Source organism: Bufo bufo, chromosome 7, assembly GCF_905171765.1.
Source record: "Bufo bufo chromosome 7, aBufBuf1.1, whole genome shotgun sequence".
In the NCBI taxonomy this organism is placed as follows: Eukaryota; Metazoa; Chordata; class Amphibia; order Anura; family Bufonidae; genus Bufo; species Bufo bufo.
In genome coordinates this window covers 10,551,565-10,578,658 of record NC_053395.1, presented here as the reverse complement: position 1 = coordinate 10,578,658, position 27,094 = coordinate 10,551,565, and the positions used below count along the sequence as shown (strand labels likewise).

The 27,094-nt window shown below is 47.1% G+C and overlaps 1 protein-coding gene across 3 annotated transcripts; it reads right to left on the bottom strand.

The window, feature by feature from the left end:
• Positions 1-398: 398 nt before the first annotated feature.
• On the bottom strand, positions 399-24,235 carry LOC121008210 (zymogen granule membrane protein 16-like). 3 transcript variants are annotated; one of them, XM_040440626.1, is made up of 5 exons: positions 24,105-24,194; positions 23,415-23,483; positions 12,847-12,952; positions 12,579-12,711; positions 399-1,034 (listed from the first exon to the last, which is right to left on the bottom strand). In XM_040440626.1, the coding sequence occupies exons 1-5, from the start codon at positions 24,144-24,146 to the stop codon at positions 707-709; spliced, it is 678 nt and encodes a 225-aa protein (XP_040296560.1). In that variant the 5' UTR covers positions 24,147-24,194; the 3' UTR covers positions 399-706. The 3 variants fall into 3 exon arrangements, with proteins under 3 accessions (XP_040296560.1, XP_040296561.1, XP_040296563.1); XM_040440627.1 differs by having other exon boundaries at positions 23,421-23,483; XM_040440629.1 differs by lacking the exon at positions 23,415-23,483 and having other exon boundaries at positions 24,105-24,235.
• Between the last annotated feature and the right edge of the window lie 2,859 nt (positions 24,236-27,094).

Below are 27,094 nucleotides of genomic sequence, written 5' to 3'. Positions count from 1 at the left end.
GTCCCCTAGCCTGTTGTCTCATTTCCCGGTGGTGGGCTGATGCTGTCACTCTAGATTTTATATGTGTGTTGTATTGTATTTGATTATTGGTGTGTGGAATTTTGTAAGATTTTTATATTTTTTGTATCAACCGAATCAGAAATGTTTGTACATTGAAATTGTAAATCCTGTATATAGTTGGTATTCTGTGGGAGAATGAGAGTCGGGACCATTATGTTCTGTGTATGTGGTTTGGGTTGTATTATGGTGTGATTTATATATTTATTTATTTGTTATGTTTTTAAAATTTTAATAAAAGAAATACAGACTAAGTAATGTAATGTATGTGCACACAAAACTACATTGTATTATGAAGATATATTTCATTTATTCAGTGATTGTTTTCTAGAGGTAAAGGACAGGTAAGGACAGCGCCAGTCTATGGTTACGTGTGTTCACTGCAGGATTATCAGATGCACATTTTTATATAGCCTGGTATTGGCGTACATTCCATGGTTTTACAGATAATGGTGCCACATAAGGGCGGCTTCCTCTAGTTGTTGGGGTAGGAAATTGGAGAAATAGAAACATTAATTATTATTAAATTAATAATTATTAATTAAAGGATTATTAGTTGTGGTAGACGAGATCTGTGGACGCAGTCGGAGATACGGTGTCGTCAGCCATGGGTCGGTTTCCAGGATCCTCAATATGGTTCTTGTATCCATCATTTGGACTCTTCTTTGCAGTTGACACAACTTGGACTGACCCCCCAGTGGAAACCAATGCTGTGTATGACGGATGAATACCGGCCACTCACATAGCGGAGGACGGTGCCGTCATACAGGGGGAAATCATTGAAGCTGTTGCCGGAGGGTTGACCGAATTTAAGAATTCTCCCGCGATTTGTGATGAAGATCAGCTCGTTCACGTTGGAGGCCACCTTCCCGGACACTTGTACAATGTTCTCCCCCTTGTGCAGTAAGATCTCATAGAGCGTTCCTGATGGGTTCCCGTAATAAGGTCCCCAGGTGCCACCATACTGGAACTGGACCCTGCAGAAGACAAAAACATAAGAAGAGACACTGCAGGGAAGAGGCTGAGAAGAGACAATCTGAAGGGAAGAGGCTGAGAAGAGACATTGCAGGGAAGAGGCTGAGAAGAGACAATCTGAAGGGAAGAGGCTGAGAAGAGACTGCAAGGAAGAGGCTGAGAAGAGACATTGCAGGGAAGAGGCTGAGAAGAGACAATGCAGGGAAGAGGCTGAGAAGAGACAATCTGCAGGGAAGAGGCTGAGAAGAGACAATCTGCAGGGAAGAGGCTGAGAAGAGACAATCTGAAGGGAAGAGGCTGAGAAGAGACATTGCAGGAAAGAGGCTGAGAAGAGACACTGCAGGGAAGAGGCTGAGAAGAGACATTGCAGGGAAGAGGCTGAGAAGAGACACTGCAGGAAAGAGGCTGAGAAGAGACACTCTGCAGGGAAGAGGCTGAGAAGAGACAATCTGCAGGGAAGAGGCTGAGAAGAGACATTGCAGGAAAGAGGCTGAGAAGAGATAATCTGCAAGGAAGAGGCTGAGAAGAGACACTGCAGGGAAGAGACTAAGAGGAGACACTCTGCAGGGAAGAGGCTGAGAAGAGACAATCTGCAAGGAAGAGGCTGAGAAGAGACACTGCAGGGAAGAGGCTGAGAAGAGATAATCTGCAAGGAAGAGGCTCAGAATAGACACTCTGCAGGGAAGAGGCTGGGAAGAGACACTCTGCAGGGAAGAGGCTAAGAAGAGACACTCTGCAGAGAAGAGTCTCAGAAGAGCGTTGTGCATTTTCATAAGTATATAATATTATCTAATGATATTATAGCCAAAATGAATGCTCATTGCCTTTAAGAATAAAATCAGCTTGAACCAAAGTTCTGTTATGTGGCTGGAGAAGCCAAGATGAGTTCATGGCAAGCTCAGTTTATAAAAAAAAAATATAATTGTGAATAAGAACGGACATTATATTTTTAAAGTTATTGCTAAAGATACAGGTTTATCTATGGGGAGTACACTAGCTTCCTTAGACATGTCTGTCTGAAGGGAACAAGGTTGCTTCATGGATAAGCCATGACGAGATAAGAATTCATATCCTTGAGGCACACCTGCTGTATAAGGTTCAGTTCATATATTCATAATTATATTATATATATATTTCTGTATGGTATATTTAGTTTACAACATATTTTAACCAATAATACATGTAACAATGTATCGATTTATATATATATATATATATATATATATATATATATATATATATATATATTATACCATGTATGTGTCATTTAGAATGTATCCTGCAGAAGATACTGAAATACTGAAGTAAGTTTCTGGTAATTGGATTTCTGAGAAGAGTTAAATGTAATTTCATTCATGTAGATAAGTAAAGTATACAAGTTCCGATGCCGAGTATCAAGGCTGTTATATATATTGTTATCAAGTTAACATATATTCAAAAAGATAGGAGAAGACAGTGACTCCAACAAGTCTAGGTTATAGGTAATTAAAAGTGTCAGGAAAAGACCTTCCTCAATGATGTATATTAAAAAGGTTAAGAAGGTCATGTGAATGTATTATTAGGTACTTAGTATTAATGTTTAAGGTTGTGATATTCATCTACAGTACCACAGTGCCATCTGGAGGCAGATGGACAATATTATATTATTTTATAATTTGTTTCATACCATGTCAAGCGTTAATATGACATCATTGTGTTATTAGCAGGCGAATACACCCAACTTACCTTATTGGAAATTCCTAATCTAGAAGTGGATGATTCTTAGATGAGGTGGGGAATAATTACTCGTGTGCAGAGATCCATCCATTAAATCAAGACCAAAAGAAAAACCCAAAAAATATACTATACCAGAAGAAACTTTGATTATTTTTTTGGGACTTCTAGGAAAGTTCTTGAGAACTGGTCCTATCTGAACTCTCTCTACCTTTGACCCGGTAACGTATATTGTGTTTACTGCTAGTGATATTAATAAGATATTTCTCTCGGTATATAGCCAAGAGTCCCCATACTGTGGGAATATACCGTGTTAGGCGCCTCCATAATGCTGATTATTCTCTTAGCAAAGATGCATATTGTTAATGGAAGATCTGACCCTAAACCCTTGGAAAGTTATTTTCCTTAGTCTGATTGCCGAGCTGAATATTTTATCATATATTTTTGATTGGTCATAGGAAAACAGAGTCAAGGGATAACAGATAATTTCCTGTATAATCCGTGTTTTATTGTTATAGCCTGTTTGATAACAGAAGATCCTAAGTTTCTCTTGGTAAATGAGTCCGTTTGATAAAGGTATGACACTGGTTGTCATAAATCACTAAGTCACACTGTGCTGATCAGATAGGGGTGTGTTATCCTCACCGTGTGGCGTGTTCAGGTGTTATTTTGTAACTTAATCATTTGTTTTGCAATTGTATTGATTTTATATTCTTTGTTTTATAATAAACGATATATATATATATTTTGCATATACAACTGTCCCTTTGTTTCACTGCTTGCACAAATCTAATTAAGATACCCGATAAAAGAACTTAGAGGCGTTTATGTCCGCCCGAAGGATCATATAATTTTTTTGGGGATACATAACTTTTTTTTTGATCCTCTCTTTTATATGAATTTTTTTTTATATAGAAGAGACACTCTGCAAGGAAGAGGCTGAGAAGAGACACTCTGCAAGGAAGAGGCTGAGAAGAGACACTCTGCAAGGAAGAGGCTGAGAAAAGACAATCTGCAGGGAAGAGGCTGAGAAGAGACAATCTGCAAGGAAGAGGCTGAGAAGAGACAATCTGCAAGGAAGAGGCTGAGAAGAGACACCAGGGAAGAGGCTGAGAAGAGACACTCTGCAAGGAAGAGGCTGAGAAGAGACAATCTGCAAGGAAGAGGCTGAGAAGAGACACTTCAGGGAAGAGGCTGAGAAGAGACACTCTGCAAGGAAGAGGCTGAGAAGAGACAATCTGCAGGGAAGAGGCTGAGAAGAGACAATCTGCAAGGAAGAGGCTGAGAAGAGACACTTCAGGGAAGAGGCTGAGAAGAGACAATCTGCAAGGAAGAGGCTGAGAAGAGACACTTCAGGGAAGAGGCTGAGAAGAGACAATCTGCAAGGAAGAAGCTAAGAAGAGACAATCTGCAAGGAAGAGGCTAAGAAGAGACAATCTGCAGGGAAGAGGGAAAGAAGAGACAATCTGCAGGGAAGAGGCTAAGAAGAGGCAATCTGAAGGGAAGAGGCTGAGAAGAGACACTTCAGGGAAGAGGCTGAGAAGAGACACTTCAGGGAAGAGGCTGAGAAGAGACACTCTGCAAGGAAGAGGCTAAGAAGAGACACTCTGCAGGGAAAAGGCTGGGAAGAGACACTGCAGGGAAGAGACTGAGAAGAGACATTCTGCAGGGAAGAGGCTGAGAAGAGACACTCTGCAAGGAAGAGGCTAAGAAGAGACACTCTGCAGGGAAAAGGCTGGGAAGAGACACTGCAGGGAAGAGACTGAGAAGAGTCACTCTGCAGGGAAGAGGCTGAGAAGAGACACTGCAGGGAGGAGGCTGAGAAGAGACGCTCTGCAGGGAAGAGGCTCAGAAGAGACAATCTGCAAGGAAGAGGCTAAGAAGAGACATTTCAGGGAAGAGGCTGAGAAGAGACACTCTGCAGGGAAAAGGCTGAGAAGAGACACTGCAGGGAAGAGGCTCAGAAGAGACAATCTGCAGGGAAGAGACTGAGAAGAGACAATCTGCAGGGAAGAGACTAAGAAGAGACAATCTGCAGGGAAGAGGCTGAGAAGAGACACTCTGCAGGGAAGAGGCTGAGAAGAGACAATCTGCAGGGAAGAGACTAAGAAGAGACAATCTGCATGGAAGAGGCTGAGAAGAGACAATCTGCAGGGAAGAGACTAAGAAGAGACAATCTGCATGGAAGAGGCTGAGAAGAGACAATCTGCAGGGAAGAGGCTGAGAAGAGACACTCTGCAGGGAAGAGGCTGAGAAGAGACATTGCAGGGAAGAGACTAAGAAGAGACAATCTGCAGGGAAGAGACTAAGAAGAGACACTCTGCAGGGAAGAGGCTGAGAAGAGACAATCTGCAGGGAAGAGGCTGAGAAGAGACACTCTGCAGGGAAGAGGCTGAGAAGAGACACTGCAATGAAGAGGCTGAGAAGAGACACTCTGCAGTGAAGAGGCTGAGAAGAGACACTCTGCAGGGAAGAGGCTGAGAAGAGACAATCTGCAGGGAAGAGGCTGAGAAGAGACACTCTGCAGGGAAGAGGCTGAGAAGAGACACACTGCAGGGAAGAGGCTGAAAAGAGACAATCTGCAGGGAAGAGGCTGAGAAGAGACACTCTGCAGGGAAGAGGCTGAGAAGAGACACTTCAGGGAAGAGGCTGAGAAGAGACACACTGCAGGGAAGAGGCTGAGAAGAGACAATCTGCAGGGAAGAGGCTGAGAAGAGACACTCTGCAGGGAAGAGGCTGAGAAGAGACACTTCAGGGAAGAGGCTGAGAAGAGACAATCTGCAGGGAAGAGACTAAGAAGAGACAATCTGCATGGAAGAGGCTGAGAAGAGACACACTGCAGGGAAGAGGCTGAGAAGAGACAATCTGCAGGGAAGAGGCTGAGAAGAGACACTCTGCAGGGAAGAGGCTGAGAAGAGACACTTCAGGGAAGAGGCTGAGAAGAGACACACTGCAGGGAAGAGGCTGAGAAGAGACAATCTGCAGGGAAGAGGCTGAGAAGAGACACTCTGCAGGGAAGAGGCTGAGAAGAGACACTTCAGGGAAGAGGCTGAGAAGAGACAATCTGCAGGGAAGAGACTAAGAAGAGACAATCTGCATGGAAGAGGCTGAGAAGAGACACACTGCAGGGAAGAGGCTGAGAAGAGACAATCTGCAGGGAAGAGACTAAGAAGAGACAATCTGCATGGAAGAGGCTGAGAAGAGACAATCTGCAGGGAAGAGACTAAGAAGAGACAATCTGCAGGGAAGAGACTGAGAAGAGACACTCTGCAGGGAAGAGGCTGAGAAGAGACAATCTGCAGGGAAGAGGCTGAGAAGAGACACTCTGCAGGGAAGAGGCTGAGAAGAGACACTGCAATGAAGAGGCTGAGAAGAGACACTCTGCAGTGAAGAGGCTGAGAAGAGACACTCTGCAGGAAAGAGGCTGAGAAGAGACAATCTGCAGGGAAGAGGCTGAGAAGAGACACTCTGCAGGGAAGAGGCTGAGAAGAGACACACTGCAGGGAAGAGGCTGAGAAGAGACAATCTGCAGGGAAGAGGCTGAGAAGAGACACTCTGCAGGGAAGAGGCTGAGAAGAGACACTTCAGGGAAGAGGCTGAGAAGAGACACACTGCAGGGAAGAGGCTGAGAAGAGACAATCTGCAGGGAAGAGGCTGAGAAGAGACACTCTGCAGGGAAGAGGCTGAGAAGAGACACTTCAGGGAAGAGGCTGAGAAGAGACAATCTGCAGGGAAGAGACTAAGAAGAGACAATCTGCATGGAAGAGGCTGAGAAGAGACACACTGCAGGGAAGAGGCTGAGAAGAGACAATCTGCAGGGAAGAGACTAAGAAGAGACAATCTGCATGGAAGAGGCTGAGAAGAGACAATCTGCAGGGAAGAGACTAAGAAGAGACAATCTGCAGGGAAGAGACTAAGAAGAGACACTCTGCAGGGAAGAGGCTGAGAAGAGACAATCTGCAGGGAAGAGGCTGAGAAGAGACACTCTGCAGGGAAGAGGCTGAGAAGAGACACTGCAATGAAGAGGCTGAGAAGAGACACTCTGCAGTGAAGAGGCTGAGAAGAGACACTCTGCAGGGAAGAGGCTGAGAAGAGACAATCTGCAGGGAAGAGGCTGAGAAGAGACACTCTGCAGGGAAGAGGCTGAGAAGAGACACACTGCAGGGAAGAGGCTGAAAAGAGACAATCTGCAGGGAAGAGGCTGAGAAGAGACACTCTGCAGGGAAGAGGCTGAGAAGAGACACTTCAGGGAAGAGGCTGAGAAGAGACACACTGCAGGGAAGAGGCTGAGAAGAGACAATCTGCAGGGAAGAGGCTGAGAAGAGACACTCTGCAGGGAAGAGGCTGAGAAGAGACACTTCAGGGAAGAGGCTGAGAAGAGACACACTGCAGGGAAGAGGCTGAGAAGAGACAATCTGCAGGGAAGAGGCTGAGAAGAGACACTCTGCAGGGAAGAGGCTGAGAAGAGACACTTCAGGGAAGAGGCTGAGAAGAGACAATCTGCAGGGAAGAGACTAAGAAGAGACAATCTGCAGGGAAGAGGCTGAGAAGAGACACTCTGCAGGGAAGAGGCTGAGAAGAGACAATCTGCAGGGAAGAGACTAAGAAGAGACAATCTGCATGGAAGAGGCTGAGAAGAGACAATCTGCAGGGAAGAGACTAAGAAGAGACAATCTGCAGGGAAGAGACTAAGAAGAGACACTCTGCAGGGAAGAGGCTGAGAAGAGACAATCTGCAGGGAAGAGGCTGAGAAGAGACACTCTGCAGGGAAGAGGCTGAGAAGAGACACTGCAATGAAGAGGCTGAGAAGAGACACTCTGCAGTGAAGAGGCTGAGAAGAGACACTCTGCAGGAAAGAGGCTGAGAAGAGACAATCTGCAGGGAAGAGGCTGAGAAGAGACACTCTGCAGGGAAGAGGCTGAGAAGAGACACACTGCAGGGAAGAGGCTGAGAAGAGACAATCTGCAGGGAAGAGGCTGAGAAGAGACACTCTGCAGGGAAGAGGCTGAGAAGAGACACTTCAGGGAAGAGGCTGAGAAGAGACACACTGCAGGGAAGAGGCTGAGAAGAGACAATCTGCAGGGAAGAGGCTGAGAAGAGACACTCTGCAGGGAAGAGGCTGAGAAGAGACACTTCAGGGAAGAGGCTGAGAAGAGACAATCTGCAGGGAAGAGACTAAGAAGAGACAATCTGCATGGAAGAGGCTGAGAAGAGACACACTGCAGGGAAGAGGCTGAGAAGAGACAATCTGCAGGGAAGAGACTAAGAAGAGACAATCTGCATGGAAGAGGCTGAGAAGAGACAATCTGCAGGGAAGAGACTAAGAAGAGACAATCTGCAGGGAAGAGACTAAGAAGAGACACTCTGCAGGGAAGAGGCTGAGAAGAGACAATCTGCAGGGAAGAGGCTGAGAAGAGACACTCTGCAGGGAAGAGGCTGAGAAGAGACACTGCAATGAAGAGGCTGAGAAGAGACACTCTGCAGTGAAGAGGCTGAGAAGAGACACTCTGCAGGAAAGAGGCTGAGAAGAGACAATCTGCAGGGAAGAGGCTGAGAAGAGACACTCTGCAGGGAAGAGGCTGAGAAGAGACACACTGCAGGGAAGAGGCTGAGAAGAGACAATCTGCAGGGAAGAGGCTGAGAAGAGACACTCTGCAGGGAAGAGGCTGAGAAGAGACACACTGCAGGGAAGAGGCTGAGAAGAGACAATCTGCAGGGAAGAGGCTGAGAAGAGACACTCTGCAGGGAAGAGGCTGAGAAGAGACACTTCAGGGAAGAGGCTGAGAAGAGACAATCTGCAGGGAAGAGACTAAGAAGAGACAATCTGCATGGAAGAGGCTGAGAAGAGACACACTGCAGGGAAGAGGCTGAGAAGAGACAATCTGCAGGGAAGAGGCTGAGAAGAGACACTCTGCAGGGAAGAGGCTGAGAAGAGACACTTCAGGGAAGAGGCTGAGAAGAGACACACTGCAGGGAAGAGGCTGAGAAGAGACAATCTGCAGGGAAGAGGCTGAGAAGAGACACTCTGCAGGGAAGAGGCTGAGAAGAGACACTTCAGGGAAGAGGCTGAGAAGAGACAATCTGCAGGGAAGAGACTAAGAAGAGACAATCTGCATGGAAGAGGCTGAGAAGAGACACACTGCAGGGAAGAGGCTGAGAAGAGACAATCTGCAGGGAAGAGACTAAGAAGAGACAATCTGCATGGAAGAGGCTGAGAAGAGACAATCTGCAGGGAAGAGACTAAGAAGAGACAATCTGCAGGGAAGAGACTAAGAAGAGACACTCTGCAGGGAAGAGGCTGAGAAGAGACAATCTGCAGGGAAGAGGCTGAGAAGAGACACTCTGCAGGGAAGAGGCTGAGAAGAGACACTGCAATGAAGAGGCTGAGAAGAGACACTCTGCAGTGAAGAGGCTGAGAAGAGACACTCTGCAGGAAAGAGGCTGAGAAGAGACAATCTGCAGGGAAGAGGCTGAGAAGAGACACTCTGCAGGGAAGAGGCTGAGAAGAGACACACTGCAGGGAAGAGGCTGAGAAGAGACACTGAAGGGAAGAGGCTGAGAAGAGACACTCTGCAAGGAAGAGGCTGAGAAGAGAAAATCTGCAAGGAAGAGGCTGAGAAGAGACACTTCAGGGAAGAGGCTGAGAAGAGACACTCTGCAAGGAAGAGGCTGAGAAGAGACAATCTGCAGGGAAGAGGCTGAGAAGAGACAATCTGCAAGGAAGAGGCTGAGAAGAGACACTTCAGGGAAGAGGCTGAGAAGAGACAATCTGCAAGGAAGAGGCTGAGAAGAGACACTTCAGGGAAGAGGCTGAGAAGAGACACTTCAGGGAAGAGGCTGAGAAGAGACAATCTGCAAGGAAGAAGCTAAGAAGAGACAATCTGCAAGGAAGAGGCTAAGAAGAGACAATCTGCAGGGAAGAGGGAAAGAAGAGACAATCTGCAGGGAAGAGGCTAAGAAGAGGCAATCTGAAGGGAAGAGGCTGAGAAGAGACACTTCAGGGAAGAGGCTGAGAAGAGACACTTCAGGGAAGAGGCTGAGAAGAGACACTCTGCAAGGAAGAGGCTAAGAAGAGACACTCTGCAGGGAAAAGGCTGGGAAGAGACACTGCAGGGAAGAGACTGAGAAGAGACACTCTGCAGGGAAGAGGCTGAGAAGAGACACTCTGCAAGGAAGAGGCTAAGAAGAGACACTCTGCAGGGAAAAGGCTGGGAAGTGACAATCTGCAGGGAAGAGACTGAGAAGAGTCACTCTGCAGGGAAGAGGCTGAGAAGAGACACTGCAGGGAGGAGGCTGAGAAGAGACGCTCTGCAGGGAAGAGGCTCAGAAGAGACAATCTGCAAGGAAGAGGCTAAGAAGAGACATTTCAGGGAAGAGGCTGAGAAGAGACACTCTGCAGGGAAAAGGCTGAGAAGAGACACTGCAGGGAAGAGGCTCAGAAGAGACAATCTGCAGGGAAGAGACTGAGAAGAGACAATCTGCAGGGAAGAGACTAAGAAGAGACAATCTGCAGGGAAGAGGCTGAGAAGAGACACTCTGCAGGGAAGAGGCTGAGAAGAGACAATCTGCAGGGAAGAGACTAAGAAGAGACAATCTGCATGGAAGAGGCTGAGAAGAGACAATCTGCAGGGAAGAGACTAAGAAGAGACAATCTGCATGGAAGAGGCTGAGAAGAGACAATCTGCAGGGAAGAGGCTGAGAAGAGACACTCTGCAGGGAAGAGGCTGAGAAGAGACATTGCAGGGAAGAGACTAAGAAGAGACAATCTGCAGGGAAGAGACTAAGAAGAGACACTCTGCAGGGAAGAGGCTGAGAAGAGACAATCTGCAGGGAAGAGGCTGAGAAGAGACACTCTGCAGTGAAGAGGCTGAGAAGAGACACTCTGCAGGGAAGAGGCTGAGAAGAGACAATCTGCAGGGAAGAGGCTGAGAAGAGACAATCTGCAGGGAAGAGGCTGAGAAGAGACAATCTGCAGGGAAGAGGCTGAGAAGAGACACACTGCAGGGAAGAGGCTGAGAAGAGACAATCTGCAGGGAAGAGGCTGAGAAGAGACACTCTGCAGGGAAGAGGCTGAGAAGAGACACTTCAGGGAAGAGGCTGAGAAGAGACACACTGCAGGGAAGAGGCTGAGAAGAGACAATCTGCAGGGAAGAGGCTGAGAAGAGACACTCTGCAGGGAAGAGGCTGAGAAGAGACACTTCAGGGAAGAGGCTGAGAAGAGACAATCTGCAGGGAAGAGACTAAGAAGAGACAATCTGCATGGAAGAGGCTGAGAAGAGACAATCTGCAGGGAAGAGGCTGAGAAGAGACACACTGCAGGGAAGAGGCTGAGAAGAGACAATCTGCAGGGAAGAGGCTGAGAAGAGACACTCTGCAGGGAAGAGGCTGAGAAGAGACACTTCAGGGAAGAGGCTGAGAAGAGACACACTGCAGGGAAGAGGCTGAGAAGAGACAATCTGCAGGGAAGAGGCTGAGAAGAGACACTCTGCAGGGAAGAGGCTGAGAAGAGACACTTCAGGGAAGAGGCTGAGAAGAGACAATCTGCAGGGAAGAGACTAAGAAGAGACAATCTGCATGGAAGAGGCTGAGAAGAGACACACTGCAGGGAAGAGGCTGAGAAGAGACACTTCAGGGAAGAGGCTGAGAAGAGACAATCTGCAGGGAAGAGACTAAGAAGAGACAATCTTCAGGGAAGAGACTAAGAAGAGACACTCTGCAGGGAAGAGGCTGAGAAGAGACAATCTGCAGGGAAGAGGCTGAGAAGAGACTCTCTGCAGTGAAGAGGCTGAGAAGAGACAATCTGCAGGGAAGAGGCTGAGAAGAGACACTGCAATGAAGAGGCTGAGAAGAGACACTCTGCAGTGAAGAGGCTGAGAAGAGACACTCTGCAGGAAAGAGGCTGAGAAGAGACAATCTGCAGGGAAGAGGCTGAGAAGAGACACTCTGCAGGAAAGAGGCTGAGGAGAGACACTGAAGGGAAGAGGCTGAGGAGAGACACTCTGCAGGGAAGAGGCTGAGAAGAGACTGCAGGGAAGAGGCTGAGAAGAGACACTGAAGGGACAATAGTCTACATCTAGGAAGAAATAAGGAGGCTTTCAAGGTGTTTTGTAAATTAAGTGAACCCCCAACCAACACTGGACTCTCACCTGAGGCCCTTGACTCCTTCTACTAATCACTGTCTGCATTATTTTGTGCAGTCTCTTCCCCTGTGCAGTCTCTTTTTCAGTGCAGTCACTATGTGCAGTCTCTTCTCATGTGCAGTCACTGTGTGCAGGGTCCAGTAACCCTCCCTTAGCTCTTCCTGGCAGTCAGTCTGACACATGATATTACCAGTGATTACTCTGCAGCCCGCTGTGTGCTGGTAAGGCGACTTTCCCACTGGCGTTTTGGTTTCCGTTTCTGAGATCCGTTCAGGGCTCAGCGTCCAAAACGGATCAGCTTTGCCCTTAATGCATTCTGAAAGGATAAGGATCCGCGCAGAAGGCATCAGTTTGTCTCCGTTCAGTCTCCATTCCGCTCTGGAGGCCGACACCAAAACGCTGCTTGTCCGTCTGACGAAACTGAGCCGAACGGACCCGTCCTGACGCACAATGTAAGTCAATGGGGACGGATCCGTTTTCTCTGGCACAATAGAAAACGGATCCGTCCCCCATTGACTTTCAATGGTGTTCAAGACGGATCCGTTTTATCTATCTTACAGATAATTCTGAACGGATGCAGACAGTTGTATTATCTGAACGGATCCGTCTGTGCAGATCCATGACAGATCCGCACCAAACGCCAGTGTGAAAGTAGCCTAAGATGGGAGGAAGAGAAGACATGAGGGGTCTCACCCTATGATGTGACTCGGGTTCTCCCGCACTCGCAGGCCTGTGATTGATCCATTTAGCTGCTCCGCGGAGAAGGAAAATGCGGTGCCCCCTCCTGCGCCGTGCTCCCCCACGAAGGAAGACATACGGGACTGCACTACAGGATGAGAGGAGAGAATTAAAGGAGAACCCCTGCCAGGCGGAGGCCTCAGCATGACCAGACATTATATAGGGAGATTATAGTCTGTGCAGATTATAAACATAGATGAGACGTGTAATGACTGCCACTCACCACTAGAGGCCACTGAGGAGCCCAGGAGCAGGCACAGGCACAGCAGAGTCAGCATTGTGCAGGGAGGTGAGCGCAGTGCAGAGCTGGAGGTGTCACCGGTCCTGAGCTAGAAGCGGGGAGACGACAATATATTATTATTATACACTGAGAGTACCCCCATTATTATACTGGTAATGACCTTCCACTGAGAGTACCCCCATTATTATACAGGTACTGACCCTCCACTGAGAGTACCCCCATTATTATACAGGTAATGATCCTACACTGAGAGTACCCCCATTATTATACAGGTAATGACCCTCCACTGAGAGTACCCCCATCATTATACTGGTAATTACCCTTCACTGAGAGTACCCCCATTATTATACTGGTAATGACCCTCCACTGAGAGTACCCCCATTATTATACTGGTAATGACCCTCCACTGAGAGTACCCCCATCATTATACAGGTAATGACCCTACACTGAGAGTACCCCCATTATTATACAGGTAATGACCCTCCACTGAGAGTACCCCCCTCATTATACTGGTAATGACCCTCCACTGAGAGTACCCCCATTATTATACAGGTAATGACCCTCCACTGAGAGTACCCCCCTCATTATACTGGTAATGACCCTCCACTGAGAGTACCCCCATTATTATACTGGTAATGACCCTCCACTGAGAGTACCCCCATTATTATACTGGTAATGATCCTCCACTGAGAGTACCCCCATTATTATACTGGTAATGACCCTCCACTGAGAGTACCCCCATTATTATACTGGTAATGACCCTCCACTGAGAGTACTCCCATTATTATACTGGTAATAATCCTCCACTGAGAGTACTCCCATTATTATACTGGTAATGACCCTCCACTGAGAGTACCCCCATTATTATACTGGTAATGACCCTCCACTGAGAGTACTCCCATTATTACACATTGAGAGTACCCCCATTATTATACTGGTAATGACCCTCCACTGAGAGTACTCCCATTATTATACTGGTAATAATCCTCCACTGAGAGTACTCCCATTATTATACTGGTAATGACCCTGCACTGAGAGTACCCCCATTATTATACAGGTATTGACCCTCCACTGAGAGTACCCCCATTATTATACTGGTACTGACCCTCCACTGAGAGTACCCCCATTAATATACTGGTAATGATCCTAGAGGTTCTGGGTAAGGCTCTTCAGTCGGCAGGGATGTGATTATGACTCTCATTATTTGCACAGATATATTACAGATCTCTGACAGTCGGTTACCATATGGCATCCATGATATAGCACAGGGCAGTGACATGACCTTAACCCCATCACTGCCGATTTTTTTTAAAATTTCCCCTGCACAGAACATCTGGCGACCAGCGGAACATGAGCCGCTTTATGGCGGCTCATATAATGTAATCTGCTGTATCACCGCACTGTACACAAGGGAAGTTCGCAACACCGGAGCTTAAAATTCCTGCTGTTTTCTTCCTCATATTTTCCATCGTAAATGCGTGACTAGCGGTATGTCCCTATGTACTAGCTGATGCATTTTATATATATATTCATATATTGTGGGGTTTCGCTCTGGTAGACAGGGTAAGCGGGCGCAGTACAGAGGCAAAATGTCTTAACTCAAAACGTCAGTGTTTATTAACACTTGAGGCAATTGCACCAGAACAGCAGCATCTTTGCAGTCTTGGTGATAATTCACACACAATGGAAAGTTGATATAACACAAGTCACCTTGCTGGCAGTTCTGCCTCCAGTAGTCCACAGCAGGCTTTAGGGGGCCTGTTTTCCCAGCATGCGGCTGTCACGGCCTTTGGTGTACGCTGTGACACTTGGCCACGCTTGCTGTTGCCTGCGGCAACGTGTTGCTGTGTCTGCATGCGGGGTAGTGTCACAGACTTTGTGGTGTGTGCCGTGACATGGTTGCCTTGCATGTTGTTGCCTCTGGCAACGTGTATTTGTTATGGTGTTTTCCCTGCTTTGGTGTGCACAGGGTTAAGGTGTGTCTGGTAGTTGTGGTGGCTGTGACCTCAGGCCTCCTTGTATGTTGGCGTGGTGGAGCCTGAGGTCAGTTTGTTTTCCCTTGCTTTCCCTCCTGCTTGCTTCTGTTTACCCTTCTCCACCTGTGGTGTATGTTGTATGGCGTGGGCCTTGTTTGCTGGTGTGTGTGCTCCTAATGGGGCTTGCTTTCCTGGAGGGGTTTAAGCAAACAGCTAGACTGTGAGTTCCCGGTCCATCTCGTCGGCGACAGGTAAGTCCTGATAACTTCAGTTGTCTTATGTACTTACCTGTCGTTAGGCTGTGGCCCTGTCTAGTTGGTGGTCAGTTGCTGGGATTCAGGAGACACCATTCATCCGTGGTGAAGGATGAATGAGTGGTTTCTGCCCTGTCTTCAGGATTAGGGCACAGCAGGGATTCCCAGGGTCCTAGGTCGGTGAGCATGAGCCCCCTTACCATCTGAGGCGGCTCATGCGCTAGGAGTCTAGGGAGAACCTTGGGTTGCATTAGGAGGTGACTTGCTCCCCGTTCCCTGCTACCTGTCACCGCCATTGCACGGCGGGGGGTTTCCCCCATGCCCCGCCGTGACAGCGGCTCTCAGCTCTCCAGCACGGCACAAAGTCTCAGATCCCAAAAACAGAGACGTCACCAAAACCGGTGACCCACACAGGGCAAAAGCCTCTTCAGTCCGCTGATCCCAGCGAACCATCACTGATTTTCGTCCCTTCAAGAGACCTGTCAAGGGCGCGACTAGAGTAGCAAAGTAGGGAACAAACCTCATGTAATAGCCCACCATTCCCAGGAATTACTTTATTTGCCTAGAGGTGGCAGGTCGGGGCCAATTCCGTATCGCCTCTATTTTGTTCACTTGGGGTTTGATGACTCCGCGCCCAATGACATACCCCAGGTACTTAGTCTCTTCTAACCCTATCGCACATTTTTTGGGGTTAGCGGTTAGGCCAGCTTTCCGAAGGGAGTCCACTACAGCCTGCACTTTGGGCAGGTGACTTTCCCAGTCGGTACTGTGGATGACAATATCGTCCAGGTAAGCCAAAGCGTACCGTTGATGTGGACGTAGCACAATGTCCATTAGTCGCTGAAAATTGGCGGGGGCGCCATGCAGACCAAAGGGTAAGACCTTATACTGATACAGCCCCTTAGACGTGATGAAGGCAGTTTTCTCTTTGGCAGCCTCCGTTAAGGGAACCTGCCAGTACTCTTTTGTGAGGTCCAAAACAGAAATATACCGGGCTTGTCCTAACCTCTCGATGAGCTCATCCACCCGTGGCATGAGATATGCATCGAATTTGGAAACCTCGTTAAGTTTTCGAAAGTCATTACAAAACCGCAACATCCCGTCCGGCTTGGGTATCAATACTACAGGACTGGCCCACTCACTTTTTGACTCCTCAATGACGTCTAGCTGCAACATTAGCTGCACCTCCTCCGATAAGGCTTTTCGCCGAGCCTCGGGTACCCGGTATGGCTTTAACCAGACTTTTGCCTGAGCCTCAGTGACTGTCATGCTGGATTATGGAAGTACGTCCAGGGAGGTCCGAGAACACATCTGTGTTCCGACTAACTCCCTGGCCTCCTGAGTCTGTTTAGAGAAGAGGCTGTCAGCAATTCTTACTGTGGCAGCCGCCTCTCTTGCATCAGACAGATGGGACGGAACCTCTTCTCCTAGAAAACCGGGCCACGGGCTGTCTTCTGTACAGGTCTCCCTATCTTTCCATGGTTTGAGTAAATTCACATGGTACACCTGCTCCGGCTTTCACCGTCCTGGCTGGTGTACCTTGTAGTTTACATCTCCAATTTTCTCGAGTACCTCATAGGGCCCCTGCCACCTAGCCAGGAACTTACTGTCCACGGTCGGCACCAGAACCAAAACCCGATCACCCAGGTTAAAGATCCGGACCCAAGCCTGCCGATTATAGACCCGACTCTGGGCTCGCTGAGCTGCCTCCATATGCTCCCTAAACACTGTCTCTATCCGATCTTGCATCTGGGTAACGTACTCAATGACACTTTAATGTGGAGTGGGTTGTTGTTCCCACACTTCTTTGGCCACGTCCAAGAGACCTCGAGGGTGTCTGACATACAGCAGTTCGAAGGGCGAGAACCCAGTAGAGGCCTAGAGTACCTCTCGCACTGCGAACATGAGATAGGGCAGAAGGAAGTCCCAGTCCTTCCCATCTTTAGACACTACCTTTTTCAACATATTTTTTAATATTTGGTTAAACCTTTCGACCAGACCGTAAGTTTGCGGATGGTAAACGGACATCCGTAGCTGTTTTATGTGCAGCAACTTACAGAGTTCCCTCATCACCTTGGACGTAAAAGGGGTCCCTTGGTCGGTCAGAACCTCTTTAGGTAGTCCTACTCCGGAAAACATCTCCTTTAACTCCTTAGCTATGAGTTTGGCCGAGGTATGTCGCAGTGGCACCGCCTCCGGGTACCGAGTGGCGTAGTCTAGAATGACTAAGATGTGTTGATGCCCTCTGGCGGACTTCAGTACTGGGCCTATGAGGTCCATAGCTAATCGGTCAAACACTACTTCGATAATCGGGAGAGGTACTAGGGAACTACGGAAATGTGGCTGGGGGCTAGACTTACAAAACTCTTCCACTTCTTTGAATATGCTGGGCCAGTAAAACCGCTGTAGAATACGATCCTGAGTTTTCTGCAGCCCCAGGTGACCCCTGAGAACGTGTTGGTGGGCTAGATCTAACACAAGCTTGCGATAAGCCTTTGGGACCACCAACTGTTCAATAGGATCACCCCGTAGTTGGTTTATCCGATACAACATATCCTGAAGAACCACAAAACGGGGAAACACTGACTCTGCCCCAGGTTGTTCTTGTTCACCATCTACTATTAACACACTTTCCCAGGCACGGGATAGGGTTGGGTCCCGACGTTGGGCGGTACCAAAATTATCCCCGGAGACATTGAGTTCTGCCAATTCAGGACCCGGCGGCAAGTTCTCCATGTCTCCCACTATTACACTTAGCGGGGTTGTCTCCCCCTCTTCCACCGAAGTGGCGGTCACTCCTACCACTGGCCCTTTGGTCTCAGGTTCCCAGGGTTCTGGTCTCCTCCCTGAGCCGGGCAACTCTGCTAGGGTTACCCCTGTCTCATGGGTATCAGTCACTCTCATAGCAGGCCACAGTACCGGGAAGTCTCTCCCTATTATAAGTTTGTAGTGTAAATTTGGGGCAACTGCCACTTCGTGAGTCCATCTGCCAGCCCCTGTGGTTAGAGACACCAGGGCGGTGGGATAGTCTTTTAAGTCTCAATGGATGCAAGTGACCCCGACTTTCCGGCCAGTATACTCCGCTGACCGTACCAGGGGAGTCCAGCAGAGCCTCCGATGGAGTGTTTCCTACCTCCACCTGGCACAGGTGGTTTAGAGTTTTTGGGGTTCCTGCTGCACACAGCTTCCTGGCATATAGCGACTGACGGTAGCCATAGTTAGTATCCATGGGTTCCAACTGATGGGGACAGTCAGCTCTTACATGGCCCGGCTCCTGGCACCGCCAGCAGACTATCGGAGCCAGGTCCATAGAGGGTACACCCCGGTTGGGTTTGGTTGATACAAGTCGCCGGGTCTGGGATGGAGATTTAAGAGGTTTGACTGCCCCCTCCCAAAAGAACCCCCCATAAGAATCTTAGTAGCCTTGTAGTGCTCCACCAGGTCCACCATTTCCAGGGCATTGCCAGGAGACACCTGGCCGATCCAGTGCTGGAGAGGGGGTGGCAGAGCCCTCCAGAACATATCAGCCAATAGTCTATCCAGCATATCCATGGGACTCAGCACATCAGGCTGTAGCCACTTTTTCAGGAGGTGGAGTAAGTCATAATACTGGGTCCTCGCAGGCTCAGCCGGCTTAAACCCCCACTGATGCACCCGCTGGGCCCGGACCAACACATTCACCCCCAGTCTTGCTAAAATCTCACCCTTTACTTTTTGGTAGTCGGCCACTTGATCGTCCGGCAAGTCGAAATACACCCGCTGGGAATCGGATGCCAGGAATAGAGCGACGACCTCAGCCCACTGGTCATGGGGTAGCTTTTCCCTGATGGCCACTTTCTCGTACATCGCCAGGTAGGTTTCAATGTCGTCTGTGGGGGAATCGAGGCATGGAATGCTTTCCGGGCATCGTGGACGCTTGGGGTTGCTCCTGCTGTCTGCAAAGCCATCACGTGTTGTAGCTGCAACTGGTTAGTCTCCTGCTGCTGCTTATTAGCGTCGCGTTGCTGCAGGTTTGTCTCTCGCTGCTGCAGATTAGCCTCCATGAGGGCCTTCACAACAGCCTCCATTTTGTCGTGGGGCACTAGTTGTAATACAGCCGGTTTAATGTACGACTTACAACCGTGCCTGAAAAATGCAGAAACCAAAAATATCGGTGTTCTAGCCAGCCTCACTGCTCTTGCCCGCATCCTCCACCAATTGTGGGGTTTCGCTCTGGTAGACAGGATTAGCGGGCGCAGTACAGAGGCAAAATACAAGTTCTTAACTCAAAACGTAACTGTTTATTAACACTTGAGGCAATTGCATAAAACAGCAGTAACTTTGCAGTCTTGGTGTTAATTCACACACAATGGAAAGTTCATATAACACAAGTCACCTTGCTGGCAGTTCTGCCTCCGGTAGTCCAGGCTTTAAGGGGCCTGTTTCCCCAGCGTGTGGCTCTCAGCCCTCCAGCACGGCACAAAGCCTCAGATCCCCAAAACAGAGACGTGCTGCCAAAACCCGGACCGGCACTTAAACTCCGGTCCGGTATTTGACCACAGGCTGGGAGGAAAATACCTGCCTTGCCAGACACAACCCCTCACTGTGTCACATTATACACGCATGTTAAACCTTTCATTCCCAAAATCGAGACATTAGGTCATAAGAATCCCCCCCAAATGCCCAATTCTGGAATATATTTGCATAAATCCTGACTGGTTTTAATCCAGCTCACAGGACTGTGGGCATGTATGGTGTAAGCTTATAGAATTGTGTTCTGTAAGTAGTCCTGGGTATATCTGTAATGTTGATGGTGACCACTAGGTGGCTCTGTGGCACCAATGACTATAGATAAAGGCTGCAATCAGGACATGAGCCAGTGTGGTGGGTGAAGCCACATGTTAAGCAATGATCCCTGTGTAATGACCCAGAGTGGCATTACCACCTCTTTTGTACCCCCACTATCTTTATTGGTGTATCCTATGTCATCATATATATTTATTGTCACATCTTGCATAGTGTATGTATTCATTTCCTTGCAAATCACTGTTTTACATGTAATGTGCCTGGTTCACCAGCAGATGGGGGTAGGGATAGTTTCTCTGGGATGGAGCCTTCTTTCCATTCCAGCCCTCTCTAGAGTTTAGTTAGGGTTAGTCAGTCCAGCCTACCCCCTCCTGGCGAGAGGTTGTGTGTCGGCCGGCAGAGCTCTGCCTGCAAGTTCTACATGGTGGCTTGTCCCCTCCTGGGCTTGCATTGCCTACAACCAAGCTAAGTGTTTATATGCAGTTTTTATTGTCTATCTTGTAAGTATAATAAATACGTTTTGGAATTGCTCACTTGTGGAACTTCACTATTGTGTACCCAACTTCTTTCCAGGAGTTTGAAAGGGCGCCCTACGTCTGGATTCTGATTGTGCGGTTGCATTGTGAGGAACTCTTGACCTGAAGAACCCATTCCTGACTGGTCTTGACAATTGTTGGCAGCGCGAACACCTTTATTTCAGCTTTGGATATTTAAGTGAACTCCTCCCACATAACACGGTGAATCCGCAGCGCCGATAAGTACCATAACAGCGTTACAGAGACATTCTGATATTATATTCTTGCAAGCTAAGTGAGCTTTAGGCCAGGAAGAAAGATTCCTAGGAATAAAGTCAGAGACAGACTACAGACAGCTAAGTTTCAGCAGAAGAGGAAAAGTTCCTATTTAGCCCAGCCAGCATAGCAGAGCTGAGAAAGCTACAGCATAGGAGAGCTGAGATTGTTGCAGAAGTGTTTGCCTGCCAGAGTTATGCCAATACCTGCTGATGACCAAGATCAAGTTGGAAGATTGTTCCTTGATAAAGTTGACGCCAAGTAAAGCTGTGTTCAACGTTACTACAAGTCTGGACTCAATTATTTCTTCATCATCCAAGTTATTCATCCCTTGTGCACTGCTTCGTCCAACCACGTCTGGGATCCAAGGATATGCAAGCTGCGTTTCTGAGTGCGTCATGGGATGCGGAGCAAGCACAATGTAAGTCAATGGTGCCGGATCCGTTTTCTCGAACACAAATGAAAACAGATCCCGCATGAAACACAATGTAAGTGAACGGTGCCGGATCCGTTTTCTCGGACACAAGCCACGTCATGGCTATTTTACAGATAATACAACCTAGATCCGTTCATAACAGATGCAGACGAGTGTATTATCCTAACGTCGACGGATCCAGCAAAAATGCAATTGTGAAAGTAGCCTTACCATTGTATTTGATTGTTTACAATCTTTCTCTTGTACTTCAGATTTTTGTTTTCCATGGACGTGACCGCGCTTTATTCTGCTATAGAACGCCATCTAGGCCATGAAGCGCTCCACCACACGCTGACATCTGCAGCCAGGTTACATGATCTGCAAATCGAATTCATAATGAAATCTACGGATTTCATACTCACACAATGTGTTCGATAGAGATGAGCCAAGTTTTCAAAAATATGATTCGCCAGCTTCGCCAAACATCAAAAAAATTCGATTTGTTCCGAATTAATTCATCACAAATTGATTTTCATTGTCTGGAGCAGGCGCAATGATGAGGAATGGCGATCGCAACACCTCCCCCCCCCGTGCCCTTCAGATGCTCAGGACCTGCAGCAAGCATGATGACGTCACCACCTACCCTAAGGAATTTCATTGTAATTTTCTAACTATTTTTAATTTTCCCAGAAACATTTTATGGAAACATTAATCCATTTTATTACATGATCCTGTTTACCTACTGTACCCGGGGTGACTTTTGGACGAGCACAGAATTCGAGCCAATAATTATGTTATTTATTACAGTGCAACTGTAGCATTCAATACATGGGCCGTACCATGTGTAGTACCTCAGAGCGGGAACAAGTATTCCTATATCCTGCTTCTGTCTCTAATGGCTAAAAAATAAAGGACCTGGAATTGTGTATTTAATCCCAGGTCCTTTGATATTGTGCCTTAATAACATTTCTATGTAACTTATGTATTGTTTTACATGCACTGTGTCTGGTTATCCAGCAGGTGGCAGTGTACGTGGCAGAGAGAAATCTTTAGATAGAATGGAACTTACTATTTTATTCTCACCCCTTTGGGCAGGAGTGGGCTAGTCCTGCTTCCTACCAGGGGAGGAGTTGCAGGAAACTATATAGTTAGTCGATAGTGGAGCTGGAAAGAGACGAGACATGGCGCAGTGAGGGGAATGGTTCTCCCCTCCTGCAGCAGGAGTCTTCCAAGGGAAGCAGCTCGTAGAGCACCATGACTCCTTGCAGTTTACAGAGTATTACGAGGAGGTCAAGAGCCAAAGGCACCCCAATCGACGGTACAAGAACTGTCAGAAAGTCAAGCTACCAGACCGAGGCCAGAGAGCACAGCAGAGAAAGAGGAAGCAAGGTATCCAAGTTAGCCTGCTAGCTTACCCAAAAACCTGCTGGAGCCAAGAAAAAGACCAAATATTGTCTGGATGCAAGTTTATTCAAGTAAAGCTGTTGAACTTTATCAAGTCTGGACTCGTCTTATTTTCCTCCAACTATCACTCTCCCCTTTATTGCTGAGGAGTCTAGCCCTGGTGAGCAACGGTATCCAGGTAGGAGCACCGTGACACACAGAACTAATAAGGCCTCATCACCACTCTGGGACACGATCGGCCCCGAGGAGCGGCGCGTGGCACATGCAACCTGTAACTCGTTTAAATAAACATAGTTACAACATAAGATGAGGTTTTCTTTTACATAGCGTTTTAAAACACTTTGCCCAAGTTCACGAGAAAGACCCCAAACCCACTCAGTCTAAAGGGTCCTTTACAATGGACGACGTACCCGCAGATTGTTGTTCCTTTTTGACAATCTGCTGCTCACTAGTAGAGGAGACTTCTGCATTTACATGCAGCGATCTCCTCCATCGCTCTTCCCCATAACGACTGGTTGTTTCCAGGCAACAGATCGTGTTTACGCGGCACAATCTGCCGTCAGGAAACGAGGATCTTTGTGTTTGCACAAACGATCCGATTACCCGATGAACGAGCATTTCACTCGTTCATCGGGTAATCGGCGGTACATTTACACCGCCTGATCATTACTAACGAGCGATACTATCAACGCTCGCTAGCGATGATCTATGCGATTCTCGTATTGATCAGATACCTCAGACCTTATCTGATAGACTAATCGACTGTGAAGTTTAAATCCCGACGGTTTTAATGAAGCCTCACAGAAATGTTGTGCTTGTCTGTAAAGAAATATCGAAATATGATGTGTGCGCTCTGTTTTTGGATCATATTTTACTTTTTATCATAATTTAGGTTTATTCTCACCATTCTTGTATTATCCCTTCCCCTTACCATGGATGCCGTCTGGCCTGAATGATTTTCCTCCTCTTCTGGGATATGAAACTTCTCACATTCCTATAATTTAGGCGTATTATTAGTATATCACTTAACTGCACATTATTTCTATTTTCTCTCTCCTCTTCTTGCTCCTTACATATCCCAATCCCATCTCCCTATTAACCCCTGCACTTCTTATCGTCTACTGTCCGCCTCACCTCTCTGGTAAATCTTCCTCTGCCGCTGCTCCTCCAGTTATCTGATTCCCAGCGACGCCCGTCTCGCCTTATTTATACTTTTCTTTCCCTCTCTTGAAGGTGGATTAGACAAACCAATATTTGTCCAACAATCTGTCCGTCTAAATGTGCCACCGATCACCCAGTGAACGAGCCAAACGCTCGTTCATCGGGTGGTCCTGTCCTTCGTGTAGGGACCCCCATCATCGTTCCGTAGGATCGCTATATCAATCCCTCGTCCTCATACTGTGAAGAAGATGGCTACATGTAAATACAGCGATCTCCACTGAGCGAGCAGCCGACCGTCATGAAGGAATGCATCCTTCTCTGCGCTTTGTACACCTTGCTAGCTCTAACCGTGCCCCAGTGAGGACTCGCCCGGTCACGCTTCTCCCACATCTGTCTCTCTCTCCAGTCCTGGCTTACTGCTCGCTCTGCACTCATTCAGCTTCTTTTTGTTTACCTGCTTTTTGGTGACACCCGCTCCATCACACTTCTTCCACATTCTTCTCTTCTTCTCTTCTGCCGCGCTCCACCGCTCGCTATGAGTTGTTTACTCTGTCTCTTAACAACGTCTGCTTTACTGCACCTTTACGGCTCACCCCAAACTGTATATACTGTCCCCTAGCAACACTTGCCCCACCACTCCGCTGGCACATTGCCCCAAGTATTGTGATTAAACTAACTGTACCAGTTGTAGAATGTTGCAATTTGTTGTTTTGTGTTGCCATGCGCTACTCACAAAAAGGTGGGGATATTTGGCTTGTGGACAAAATTTCAGGTTGACCTAAAACGCCCTCTAACCTTTACAGGAGAACTTAATGTGACCTTCTCTAACCTTGACCTTCTCTAACCTTCTGAATGTCCAACTGTTCAGTGTTTCAGTACATTTTGCACAACTTGCTGTTCTCTAACAAGGAGCCTAACGGCAAAATTCACAACAGGTGTTTGATCCATGAATCCCCCAATAAATTTCCAATAAAATTCTATTAGAATTGGTATTAAACAGTCCTCCTCATCACGCTGTTCACTTTTTGACATCATGAGACCAAGATGATACCTAACAATTGCCATTGCGAGGCTTCAAGCAGGATGTCCTCAGACGGAAGCGGCCACTGGGCTTAGCGCGTCACAGAGAGTCATCAGCAGGTTGTATCAGAGATATAGAGACCGAAACAGTCACAGAAAGGCAGAGAAGTGGACATGCCACGCTGATGACCGCTTCATTGTGAACAATGACCTGCGGAACCGGATAATGAATGACACACAACTCCAGGCACAATAAGGGAGTTGAGAGGCACCCAAGTGTCACATCACACCATTCGAAACCGTTTACATCAGTGTGGTCTGCGTGCTAGAAGACCTGCAAGATACCCGACCACACCACCAGGCACAGGCATCATCATCGTGTATGGGCCAGGGAGCATCCACGCTAGACGAGGGACCAGTGGCCTCAGGGCTGTTCACTGATGAAAGTCGATTCACTCTGAACAGAAATGATGGCTGCCAACGATGTTGGAGAGCGCAATGCATCAGCCACTGTGGTCACCAGACCAACCTTTGGTGGTGGTGGCGTTACAGTGTGGACAGGTATATCTAGTCAGTACAGAACTGTATGGCGGTGTTATATGATCACTATATGGGGATATTTCATCACTGTATGGCGGTGTTATATGATCACTATATGGGGATATTTCATCACTGTATGGCGGTGTTATATGATCACTATATGGGGATATTTCATCACTGTATGGTGGTGTTATATGATCACTATATGGGGATATTTCATCACTGTACGGCGGTGTTATATGATCACTATATGGGGATATTTCATCACTGTATGGCGGTGTTATATGATCACTATATGGGGATATTTCATCACTGTATGGCGGTGTTATATGATCACTATATGGGGATATTTCATCACTGTATGGCGCTGTTATATGATCACTATATGGGGATATTTCATCACTGTACGGCGGTGTTATATGATCACTATATGGGGATATTTCATCACTGTACGGCGGTGTTATATGATCACTATATGGGGATATTTCATCACTGTATGGTGGTGTTATATGATCACTATATGGGGATATTTCATCACTGTACGGCGGTGTTATATGATCACTATATGGGGATATTTCATCACTGTATGGCGGTGTTATATGATCACTATATGGGGATATTTCATCACTGTACGGCGGTGTTATATGATCACTATATGGGGATATTTCATCACTGTACGGCGGTGTTATATGATCACTATATGGGGATATTTCATCACTGTATGGTGGTGTTATATGATCACTATATGGGGATATTTCATCACTGTATGGCGGTGTTATATGATCACTATATGGGGATATTTCATCACTGTACGGCGGTGTTATATGATCACTATATGGGGATATTTCATCACTGTATGGCGGTGTTATATGATCACTATATGGGGATATTTCATCACTGTATGGTGGTGTTATATGATCACTATATGGGGATATTTCATCACTGTATGGCGGTGTTATATGATCACTATATGGGGATATTTCATCACTGTATGGCGGTGTTATATGATCACTATATGGGGATATTTCATCACTGTATGGCAGTGTTATATGATCACTATATGGGGATATTTCATCACTGTATGGCGGTGTTATATGATCACTATATGGGGATATTTCATCACTGTACGGCGGTGTTATATGATCACTATATGGGGATATTTCATCACTGTACGGCGGTGTTATATGATCACTATATGGGGATATTTCATCACTGTATGGCGGTGTTATATGATCACTATATGGGGATATTTCATCACTGTACGGCGGTGTTATATGATCACTATATGGGGATATTTCATCACTGTACGGCGGTGTTATATGATCACTATATGGGGATATTTCATCACTGTACGGCGGTGTTATATGATCACTATATGGGGATATTTCATCACTGTATGGCGGTGTTATATGATCACTATATAGGGATATGTCATCACTGTATGGCGGTGTTATATGATCACTATATAGGGATATGTCATCACTGTATTGCGGTGTTATATGATCACTATATGGGGATATTTCATCACTGTATGGCGGTGTTATATGATCACTATATGGGGATATTTCATCACTGTATGGCGGTGTTATATGATCACTATATGGGGATATTTCATCACTGTATGGCGGTGTTATATGATCACTATATGGGGATATTTCATCACTGTACGGCGGTGTTATATGATCACTATATGGGGATATTTCATCACTGTACGGCGGTGTTATATGATCACTATATGGGGATATTTCATCACTGTATGGCGGTGTTATATGATCACTATATGGGGATATTTCATCACTGTATGGCGGTGTTATATGATCACTATATGGGGATATTTCATCACTGTATGGCGGTGTTATATGATCACTATATGGGGATATTTCA